This window comes from Ranitomeya imitator, chromosome 1 (genome assembly GCF_032444005.1).
Source record: "Ranitomeya imitator isolate aRanImi1 chromosome 1, aRanImi1.pri, whole genome shotgun sequence".
Lineage (NCBI taxonomy): Eukaryota > Metazoa > Chordata > Amphibia > Anura > Dendrobatidae > Ranitomeya > Ranitomeya imitator.
In genome coordinates this window covers 652415741-652428160 of record NC_091282.1, presented here as the reverse complement: position 1 = coordinate 652428160, position 12420 = coordinate 652415741, and the positions used below count along the sequence as shown (strand labels likewise).

The following is a 12420-nucleotide window of genomic DNA, read 5'->3' as shown; positions in this document are numbered from 1 at the left end:
ACACACACTTTGGTACGTGTTAAATGGACTGCTCCACACGTGATTGTTAGTAGCAGGTCAGTGAGCCCGCTCCATACACCCGCATCCAACATGCGCCATACATGTACGGCGGATGTCGTGAAGGGGTTAAATTAGTCATATACTTCTTGAAATATGGACCGATTTATTTAGTGCTGATTTTATGGTCTTTACAGAGCAGACTAAAGACACGCCCCTGAGGATCCTGTGAGCCATGTCCTAGTAAAGACCATACAAATTTGGACCAAATAAAAAGGCCCATATCTCTAGAACCATATGTTTAATTTGCCCTTTCCCAACTTCCACCTCCCCCCCAAAGACATGGATTGCACAGAGGAGCAGCGGGAATGAAACAACATGGCCTGTTTTGACCTGTTTACAGATCCCCCTTAAAGAAATTCATGGAAATATTAGGCTAGACCTGGGTCTATGTCTTCTTAGAAGCCAATGGAGAAAGGAGAGATCTCTTCGACTCCTGAAAAAGTTGGTGCTGCAGGAGCCTCCTGGTAAGAAGCACAACTTGATGTTTCAAAACAATTGGCAAGTATGGTTGTGAGGTAATGGTTATGTTATTAGGACTATCTATATTGTAGACATGCTTGTATGGGTTTTTTTAATGGTCTAATAGGATATTCTAAAAATTTGAGGTGAATGAGCTTCCAAATCCCTCTATTCAACTAAACGGGCATCTGGACATCAGAGTTCTGTCTCCAGTAAGTACCAGGCTTACAAACATCCTGGGCCCACGTAATGGCATTTAAGAAAGACTGTTTACCAGGAAGCTTCTGCTTCTCCCAGCAGATTGGCCAACTTTTTGAGTCAAGAAGGTCTTCCTTTTCTTCAGGATCCTCCCGACTTTCGGAAGAGTTAAAAAATATGCTTAAAGATCATCCTTACTAAGACATAAAGATCGGTAGAGCCATTGTGGCACCCCAGGAGTCTGGTTGCCACAATGGCATTGCCTTCCTCATGGGGGGGGTGATGTTACGCCTGGAGGTAAGAAGGAATCCACTTAGCAGGTAACACAAACATACAACACCTTCCTAACTCCAGACCCGAAGGGGGAGCTCTAAACCCGGTTTCAGGATAGCTTCCCTATAAGTTATCGTCTGGAGGCGTGGTTAGTGAGTTCAGTGTGAGACGGTGAAAGGAGAGGAAGCGTGTGAGGAGAGAGAATGGGAGTAGAGCTGTGACTGAGCTCTTCCCGGGATTTAGCAAAAAAGAAACTAGACACCGAAGTCCGTGGTTGCACGGGTACTAAAGGCCCAGCAAGTAGAAACGGAGGGCAGGAGATTGCAGGTCTCCTGGCCCATCTAACACCTGGAGGCTCCACAGCAAGTCAGGAGCCTGGGGCTGCCAGTGAGAAGACAGTGCCCATGCAAGGTTCATGCTGTCAACCATACAGATTAGGAGAAACAGACACTAAGAGGAACTTGTGTAAAGCTTCAGGCAGCAAGGGACAGAGAGCACAGTGCAAAAGGAAGGCTTCTGAACCCACCTGGCTAGGTGGATCCCAAGATGCTTCCAGGCTGCCCGGACCCCATCAACACCTGTAACCTGTGCCCTGGACTGCACCTTCAATTTCATCAGTAAAAGGTAAAGGTAACTGCAGTACCTGTGATTGTAGATTGTACACTTGCGAGCAGGGACCTTACTCCTAATGTCACTGTTTAAATTGTCTTAACTTGTATTGAATTTATTGTCTGCACATATCCCCGCTTAATTGTAAAGTGCTGTGGAACATGTTGGCGCTATATAAATAAAAATTATTATTATTATTACCTGTGTCCTCCAATTATTTTCTGCACCCTCAGTCCTGCACCCCACCATCTATCATCCCTTACCAACTGCACCAGTAAACCTGGGGACTAAGCTCTACCTGTGGGGAGCTATACCAACTCTGCTGCAACACCATCCGCCTCAGTGGTCCCCTTTAAGCAGCGTCAGCCATCTCTGGCCGAGTACCACAGGTGGCATCACGAACATTTCTCCATAGACTTTATTTGCCACTACACTTCATCCCCTTTAATTTGACGCCCAGGGCCATGGACCGGGTCACCGTTGCCGTGACTTCCCCTTTTATTGCCACCGGACCCGGCCCGAGTACCCCACAGTCCTAGTGGGTGCTCCACCATAGTCATGCCATTTTTTAAAATGGTCTTGCAGAGATTCCAAAATGTGGGGCGAATACACTGCCTTTTTACAAACACAGTCCACGCCCCCTATTTTTCACCACCCAAAAATGTTCATCTAGAACCTAAACTCCGGGACTGAGTCTGATAGCAAAGAATCTGGGTGACATGCACAGGAAACTTTGCTTAATAGGAGGGTACAGGAGGCTTCTGTAGCAACCAGGAGAATTTTAAACTCTTCAGGAAGGTTTCACCTTACCGACGCGGCCTCTTGGGCTGTCCAGTAGAATTGGCAAGTACTGTATACTCATAGATGCTAATAGATAATTAATTCTTACCTTTCAAAGAATTTCGATAAGGACTCTAATTTTTTACTATGTGGCTGTCATCCATTCTCAGGCAGACACATAAAGCATAATCAACTACTAACTATGTCTTTATAACAATATCTGCATAAACTCATTGATAGTCTTCACCATTGCTATACACTCCCTGACAGAAGTTATGTCGCTTATCCATGTTATGTAAATAAAAGCTTATAACCTGATATTAAATTCATCCATTGGTTGTACAGATTATTCTTTTGAAAGCTGAAACCCTCCGAAATGTGGTTTAGGTTAAGAAAATAAATTGGCATCAATGCAGAAATATTGATCAGTTAATGGACACAGAATGGTCAGATTTTGTCGCCTAGTCATATAATGCACCCAATCCTAGTTTACATCCTCACCTGTGCTCAGTAAATGATCGGTTAATTAGTGTGTGTGTATAAAAAGAAACCCAGCACCCCAGACCTTCATTTGAACTACAACTTGAGCTCTGACAACATGCCAAAAATCCCCTCTGTGACCATAGCCTGGATTATCAAGAGGCTGAAGACCAGATCGACTGCAGAGGTGGCTGGCACCTTTAATGTGTCTCAGCGTCAAGTACAAAGAATTAAAAAAAAATTTGAAGAGACTGGAGATGTGTTTGACAAGCCCAGGTCCGGCAGACCCCGCAAGACAACTGCTCAGGGGGAACGTTTGTTGGTTAGAAAATCCAAAGCAAGCCCCTCTTTCACTGCAGCAGAGCTCCAACAGACCTGGTCACTTCAAGTCCCTGTGTCAACTAGAACAGTTTGTAGGATTCTGTCTTGAAATGGCCTCCATGGTCAAATCAGTGCCCACAAAGCAGCACTAAACAAAAGGCAAAGAAAAAAACGTGTGGCATTTGTAAAGTCCCACAGCCTGCTAAACAGATGGACGCTGGAAAAGTGGCAGAAGGTGGATTTCTCTGGTGAATCTTCAGTAGAATTACACAACAGCCCCCGCAAATACTGCAGGAGACCTACTGGAGCCCGTATGGATCCAAAATCCACCTAGAAAACAGTTACATTTGGTGGTGGAAAGATCATGGTCTGGGGTTACATTCAGTATGGGGTGTGCGAAACATTTGCATGGTGGAAGGCAATATCAATAGCCTAAAATATCAAGAAGTATTAGCTACCTCTTATATTCCAAATCATAAAGGGGTCAAATTCTGCAGCAGGATGGTGCTCCATCTCATACATCCAGCTCTACAACAAAGTTCCTCCAGGCAAGAAAGATCAAGGTGCTCAAGGACTGGCCAGCCCAGCCACCAGACATGAACATCATTGAGCATGTTTGGGGTAGGATGAAAGAGGAAGCTTGGAAGACAAAACCAAAGAATCTAGATGAACTCTGGGAGGCATATGAGACTGCACTCTTTGCTATTCCCGATGACTTCATTAATAAATTGTATAAATCATTGTTGAACCGCATGGATGCAGTCCTTCAAGCTCATGGATGTCACACAAAATATTAAATATGACTCTAATAGCACCACAACTTCATTCACCAATGTTATGCAACATATATTTGTATTTTAAGTCAATTATTTGTTTGAATATCACATTACTTTCTGTGGGCAACAAAACTTTTGTCTTGCCAAAATCTGACCATTCTGTGTCCATTAACTGATCAATATTTCTGCATTGATGCCAATTTATTTTCTTAACCTAAACCACATTTCGGAGGGTTTCAGCTTTCAAAAGAATAATTTATACATAACTTCTGTCAGGGAGTGTATGGATTTTCAACAAATTCAGTATTTTGTTTTCCAGGGGGTTGCTGGGCAGCATCGTATTCTCCCCTCTACACTTGGAATATATGCATGTTTGTGGAGGGTTTGGAATTAATATCTGTTGGGTAATAGGTATTGACTGTGTATGGCCTCTTAAAAGGGTTATTGTCATCTTTAAAAATGCAATTTACTGTTTCTTAAAATTTGCATTATTGTCGGGATATTTACACTTTTTCTTTTTTGTTTAAAGCTTGTTGCCTCAGTGTCCGACCACCACTGCTGTCCAACAGGGGTGGCCAAATGAGCATGGTTCTTAAAAACTCTTTTCTATTAAGCTTGTAAGCATGGCTTTGAAGCTGGCTAGCATTGCTGGAGCACACAGTTTTGTTCTATTCCCGGCCAGATTTAATGCAGTGCCTATAAGGCTACTTTCACACTAGCGTTGTGTGATGTACGTCGCAATGCGTCGTTTTGGAGAAAAAATGCATCCTGCAAAGTTGCCCGCATTAGCCGACGCATTGCGACCTATGGCCACACATCGCATCCGTCGTGCGACAGATGCGTCATGTTTTGGCGGACCATCGGCACAAAAAAAGTTGCATGTAACTTTTTTTATGCATCGTGTCCGCCATTTCCGACTGCACATGCGCGGCCGGAACTCCGTCCCCTCCTCCCCGGACCTTACAATGGGGCAGCAGATGCGTTGTAAAACTGCATCCGCTGCCCTCGTTGTTTGCGTCGGTACGTCGGGCCGACACATGGCGACGGCCCCTTACTGACACTAGTGTGAAAGTAGCCTAAGTTAGACAGCAGCGGTGGTCGGTCTCCTAGGTAAGGAGTTGTAAACAACAAAAAAGTGTCGATATCTCAAGAACAGCTGCAAATTAGAATAAGCATTAAAATGTAAAAGTGCTTATTTTTGCAAGCTCTAACCAACATCAGTCACATATAAATATGTGAATAATAACCCTTTAAGAAATACTACACTTTTATTCAATGTCTCCGGTATATGAGATTGAGAACTTGTTTAGACACTTTTCTACCCAAAGTACATGGCTCCCTCATGATGTTCCTATTGAGAGTGTTTCAATGGTGAAACACTCTTGAAGCTCTATATTGTTCTAAGGATTGGGAATTTTTCCTTGGTCTTGATTTAATACATTATTTTGTTGTTTACATTGACTTTTTGGACAATTGTCTGTAATTCATGGTTAATTCTACAGTTGTATAGGATCTCTTTGAGACGCCTTCAGGTCTTGCAAGTCCTTCTTTGCCACAATTTTGCTAGAGGCCATAGTTCATGTCTTTGTCTACTTGAAATTCCAGTAGAAATGGTTTAAAAAATCTCATCAGTGGAAGATGGGGTCAAAACTGCTGCAAAAATGTCCAATGTCATAACAGCACCCCATTTCTTAGTGAAGAAAGTTCAATGAGAAGACACTAAGGAAGAAATGAGGAGAAGAGAACAGTTTTGACTTTATATCTATCTTTTCTAACTGTTCCAAATTTGCCAGAACCATCTTGAAATTTCAGATACAGTCCTGGCAGATATGAGGCAAATGTAAGAAGATTTTACGTAGAATATGCCCAAAATGGGCATTTTTCAGCAGCCATTCCAAGGCGGGATGAAAACATTACAATTCCCACAGCAATGTTGGTATCATAAGAAAAATTCCAAAAATAACACAAATACTCCAGTTTAATAACTGATACTGTATTGAATAGTTAGCCAGATCAACCAACAAAATAAACAAGATTTTGCTGCCAAGTTACCAAAAAATACCACAATTCACACACCAAAAATATCTTAGAAACATACTCATATAAGGAAAAAAACAAAAGGGGAAGGAGTATGAAGAGTTGAATATACACATAAATTTATTGAAAAAAAGCAGGCAGTCCCCAACTTTCCTTATAAATAGTCTCTTGTAAGACCCATCCTAGAGGGGGTGAAGTGGGCAAGGCTTCTTCAGTGCTTTACGTTGTGGATTGCAGTGCTAGCCGGTCTTTGACTTCATGTAGCCAACCTACACGTGTCGACTCATTATTGTCTTTTTTCTTTCAATAAAGTCTATACACAGATTCATTCTCGTCTTGTCGAACATTGAATGTTTTCAAAAATTCGTCAAGCTTTTGTAAAAAAAAAGTGCACATCCTCTTGGCAGAACTCTTGCTGGACCAGCTCGAGTTATGGATGCAAATATTTACCACGGATGACATGGTCTGAATGGAATAATTGTGTTTCCAACAAGTCTCAAGGATCACTCGGACCAAGATTTGATAATCTTCAGGAACATGACTTGTTTCTTGTTTTTTGTTAATATAATGAAACCCATCAATTGGGTCTTAAAATTTTGATCAATGTTTGATTTGCGATTTGTTGCAGAAACCATAATTCTTCAGAAATAGCAGTGTTTGTCCAACTTTTCTACCAATTTTGATCATCCAGTTTTTGGCTCCGAGGTCTTCTGGAATTCTTGGCCAAAGTGGATGGTGGAAAGCAAACTGGTTTATTAGACATTTGAAGTCCAAGGATTTCAGAAGAACCTTGTTACTGCATAGGCATGTAAGGCCAATTAAAGCTGGACCCAGACAAGAGCATGTCTCGGATTAAAGTCTCAATGGGCGTCTTTCCAACAAGACGCACAAAGAAGAGTTGTTCTATCACTGGTGCCGATACAATGCGCAATGATGGTAGGCGCAGTAGAAGACGACCAAACCGGGTTGGCTGAGTAGGGTACTGGTTTCGGACATACTCTTCTAGGGCACACTGGGACTTCTCCTGAATGTTTTCCACGTGTCCAATATCGGACAATCCCACCGCATCTACAAAACAATAGGACATGAATTAGATATCACGAAGACTTCCAACATAGATATCTAAGAACACAACAGTCTTTCAAGATAAAAGCTAAAAAGCATTCAATCACTAAGTGTACCAGTTTGGCAACTGGGAGCACCAGTAATAAGGTTCAATGATAATGTAACAATTTTATTTCAATGTCCCACCACTAAATTTGCGGATCGCTTTGCATGAATTGCCTAAACTGGTGTAGAAAGTTGCATCAAACAGAGAAGGATCACACTATATGAGGCTTTACCATAATGCTATCCAGATATCATATTACATGGTATAGCACAGTAAATCTTGAGAGAATATCAGAGCCTGCATAAAAGCTGAGGCAGGGAATACAGCAGCCAATTTGTGGTCTACCTGGATAGTGTGAGGATGTCACAGTTCACAGCTTAACCATAGATAGGGAGGAGAGGCATAAAACACTGAAGAAACAGTATAGATAGTGTTTGGAAGCAGTGAAGATTAGTGCGTGAGCAAAGAGAATATTGTCATATACACAGTTTTGAGGGCAATTGGAAGGTTTGGAGTATTATCAATTCCCAGCAAATCATTTTGCTGCAAATCAAATTTCCTATGAAAATTCAACGTATGTCAAAAGCTTTGCTCATCTCTATTCACCACTCCTCTCAAAATATGATCTCTGTCACCAGGACCCATTCTTGACACTTCTGATTAACAGCTGAATTTGCCAGGAAAACCGACTTTAGTGGGGGTAACTGTATTATATGATGACCAATCAGATGATTGGTCATCCATGTAATGGAATGATGGTCAAGTCTTGGGACCTACATCGATAACATTTTTATCCCCTGGCTTTTGTATATGAGGTGTTGTCATGAGACACCCCCTTTCATTCTGCAAGGCATATACTAATTGGCACCAAATTATATAATACATTCAGCTCAGTGCAGTATAAGCCTCCTAAAAAGCTTCCTTGACCTTAGCCTGGTCTAGTTTCGATAACTCATCAATTTGTACTTGCTAGACATAAAGTACCCCCTTGATCACCAGTGATCAGCTGTAATCTTTGACAGTGTTAAATTTCCCGATAGCACCGCCACTGGATAAATGAATTATTACACTGCGTTCATTCAAACAAATGGAAATTCTGTGTAATGTAGGACAGGACAGGTCTACTGGTGCTCGAGCCACCCTTTGTTACCATCTTCTACAATGGTAAAAGAACGAGGATCCTAGAAATCAACATTCGAAATTTAGCTATTGATTGATGTGGACGTCTGAGCTTTGCCTTCGGTGAACAGCATACAATGTGGTTAATGATTTGCTGGTGGTGGGATCACAGACTAATCTACGAGTGTTAAACTGCCTCATTTTCATCCATGTTAGTAACAGCTTCACTCCAAAGTCAATGTCCTATGTGGTATTTTACAGCTTGGCACTGCTCAGTTCACACAGTCCGCACAGAGGGAGCAATGTCCTTGGGATAAAGATTACTGCATTAGTCAGCTTTCGTGGGAAGGAATGCATTACACCCTTGCATGTGTTAAAAATGGCCTATGGTATAGCAGGCATAATTATTAACACACTCGGGTGATACCGTGCATCACGTGTCCATTAACTGACTGCTGACCCCATTAATGGCTTCAGAAACTGCACACGGAACTGGCTGCGTTGACAGATGTCGGGGCCGTCGCTCGCAAATAAGAGCTTCCCCATTATTGGTGTTGATTGAGAGATAGAAATTACCAGGGGTTCAAGCGCTCCCTGTCTATAAGATGACAGGGTGCCTTATATATCGTGGAGAGCGCCTCAGGACTAACACCTTAACTCACCACAGATGATTGGGCCTACCAGACGACCTTCATCTAAAGCCAGGAGAAGAAAACTTTTATGATTTCCCTTTCGGACCTAATGGTTTCCATTGAATCGACCCAGCTGGTATATCGATGTTACATTCCTTTACATGATGTTACAACCTTTAAGAAAAGTCAATATGTAAATTAACTCTTCTTAGAGTGAATGTAGCATATAAAGATGACCTATTTTTAAAATAGTTTTTTGTGTTTATTGGTTTTTTTTTAAAGTTCTTGGCATTTTTTTTTATTTTCACGATCTATATAAATAAACTCAATTAAAAGTTTTGTAATTTTCATATTGGTCACTAGAGGACTCATACATTCTGTCCTTTAAGGAAGAGTTTTCAGCAGCCTCCTTATCATCAAAGGCAGGATAACAATGACTGATAACAGCTCTAGTAGATACCATACAGTAGATAACGCTGGATCCATAATACGTGATGTCACAGCTCACTTCCTCCTCCTCTACAATGTCTGATAACACCTCTATATACAGCTGATAGCACAGTATGCACCATTAGGTAATAGGTAATATCACAGCTCACCGCCTTCGTATACTGTACAATGACTGATAACATCTCTATATACAGGAGATAACAAAGGATCCGTCATTCACAATAGGTGATGTCACAGCTCACATCCTCCTTCTGTACAATGACTGATAACACCTCTATCCAGCTGATAACACAAGAGCCACCAATCATGTGATACATGATACATGATGTCACAGCTCATCTTCTCCTCCTGTACAATGACAAGTCACACCTCTACATACAGTAGATAACAAAGGATCCATCATTCACAATATGTGATGTCACAGCTCTCCTGCTCCCCCTACCTTCACAATGACTTTTGCACATGCTCATTAGATGCTTCCATATATAAGATGGGAGCGGAGTCTGTTCATTGTTGCTAATGAACATGTGAATTTAAAAAAAAACAAACAAACAGATAGTTAAGTCTAAAAGAGCCACTGATTCAATACAGATAATGAAAGCTAATTCACATTTTTATATATCCGTGAAAGTTTATGTAGATACGCAGTTGGTCGGTTGATGGAGAGTTTCACAATCTCAAAACAGGTTTTTTAGGGTCAACCCATTCCCCCCAAATAGATCCAATTCTGGAAGTGTCTAGGAACACCTACTACACTTGTCCATCTTTTGATTATAGCTAAGAGGACAGCAGGTTTTTGTACTGAAGCTGGGGATATAGATTACAGAAAATGTAAAAATATATCAATTTCGAAGGGTCCGGACATCTTTTCCTAAGAGCAAATGTCAGGGAAAGAAGAATCAGACTATTGGATTTCAACTGCCCTAACTTTTGGTTTTCGGGTAGACAGGCCAAGATCAAAAAGTGATAAGCATTTGGCCAACAGTTACCTTTTGTCTATGGCCAGCCTATAACCAGTCAATGGGATCATGCAACACAAGGGTGAAGATTCAGGGTTATCTTCAATTCAGCCAACCAAAAATATATACTTTTACATGTAGTTGTTTAGATGTTTCCTCTTGTAAAATAAAAATGCATTAACCTCCTACAGACTGCAAGGTCACTTTTCAAAAATATCTTTTAGATAGGTCTCATCTAAAAAATTTTAAATAGGTCAACCACTTTTTTTTATTGTTGGTTCAGTTTGGCTGGCTGAATTGTCCCAAAAATTGTGAAGTCTCGGGATTGCAACATATCCAATTTTTATGTTCCATGGGAGATGAGCCAAGGATTTACTCTACTTCTCACGTGTATGACAGAGTAGAAGTGTTTGGAGGATTGAAGGACATTCAACCAAGCAAGCATATGAATGTGGCCACTCTTCTGATAGAAGAAGCATAGAAAGCTCTCGACCCTGCATCTTTTCTGACTGACGCTATCTACTACTTTTTGTAAAATGGTAATTTTTTAGGCGACGCACAAGAATTGAATCGAATTGCAAATTCTGTGAATTTCTTAAAATTTCACACAAATTTAAATTTTGATTTCATTTATTGGCTCTTCTGTAAAGTCCTGAGCTAGTATCTACAGGAATTTATCTAAAAGTCATAATCAGGTGAAGTAAATGCACCCCTTATTTTTTTGGAAACCTAGCATACGTAAGGTCCCATAGGGAAGTTCAACCTAATTCATCTATGGGTGTAACTATGGACTAATCTTTCCCTTAAGATAAGAATTCCTGTAGAAACCGAAGTGCGGGGTCAGAAGAAATATCAATTTGACTACTTATGTAAATGGAAGCTTCAAAAACATAAAAAAATAATTTTTTGCAAAGAATTGTGAGGTTTATTTGGTTGAGGAAGGGTTAACAAAAATGGTGTACGGCTGAGTTATGCCTGCAATGGGCAGCATTTAGACCAGTCTCTGGCACTTGTGTCAGGGTAGCAGGTGGGCACGGCTGATTTAGCAGGGACACCCATCAAGTGTCTCAGTTAAGATCATTGGGATCTCTGAAGGTCAACTTGAAATGTCACTGGATGGCCTCTGTATGGCTGCCTGACATTATCCATCTGACCTGGCAGGCACCCCTCCTGCATACAATAAATCATTCACACTGATTGTTACCCATGCGGTACAGCATCAGTAACCGAGATTGGTGACAACATAACACAGGAGACTTGCGCTCACACTGACATCAACCTTCATGGCTTTGAAAATGTCTGTTCCCGAGATCTCCCGTATGTATTACAGGCCCCACATTCCATAGAGGCAGCCTTTATATACAGTGCTGGGTAATTTACTGCAACCCATAAGTGTTGAGAACAATATTTGCTCTAGGCTTTGAAAGGTTACAAACAGGACAAACATCTTACGAGCCTTCTTCACCATCACAGTTGTCACCAACTGTTCTCTTGCCTCCTACAATGCATTGAGTGCGGCCTCCAAGAAATACCAGGGTCAGTTCAGCTTTAAGAACCTTTTAACCCATATAGTCAAAGAATCACACATGACCTTAAACAGCCAATCAGATACTTGAAACTGTCAATGATGAAAGGTGGCAGCTGATTGGTTGAGCAATGACAAAAATCCCAACAGTATGGTCCAACAACAAAGGGGGCCCATGTGCACTCAGACACAAGGTGCAGTAATAATAATAATTTTATTTATATAGCGCCAACATATTCCGCAGCACTTTACATTTTAGAGGGGACTTGTAAGCAATTAAAGAAGCACTCCTCCCATCAAAAGTTTTATTCCTTTCTAGCCAGTTAGTTGAAGTGGGATATGATTTCAGCAGGGAAAAGAGACTTCCTGTTTCTACATAGATCAGAGAAAAGAGAATAATTAAAGTGGTTTTCCACTATTAGGAAAACCCCTTCTTCATTTAGATGCTTGGCACTGATAAAGTAATAAAGCTTATATTCACTTCCAGTGCTGGCACCATTCCAGCGGTGTCGGCTCTCGCGTCCCTAGGGATCTCGTGCAGTTGTTATGACACGTGGTGCCCGGCGCCCAATCAGCGCTGGCGTCACAGTCCCTGCATTCGGATGTGTTGAACATTAAGAGGAAGTCACAG

The 12420-nt window shown here is 41.3% G+C and overlaps 1 protein-coding gene across 2 annotated transcripts in view; it reads right to left on the bottom strand.

Annotated features, from left to right (window-relative positions):
- Positions 1–5933: 5933 nt before the first annotated feature.
- The window catches only part of LOC138638954 (nuclear receptor subfamily 2 group F member 5-like), a 38441-nt gene continuing 31954 nt past the window's right edge, over positions 5934–12420 (bottom strand). For both annotated transcript variants that reach the window (XM_069728723.1, XM_069728721.1), the window contains exon 4: positions 5934–7061. In XM_069728723.1, coding sequence (XP_069584824.1) covers positions 6787–7061 — 275 coding nt within the window. In that variant the 3' untranslated portion in view covers positions 5934–6786. The remainder of the gene's footprint in view (positions 7062–12420) is intronic.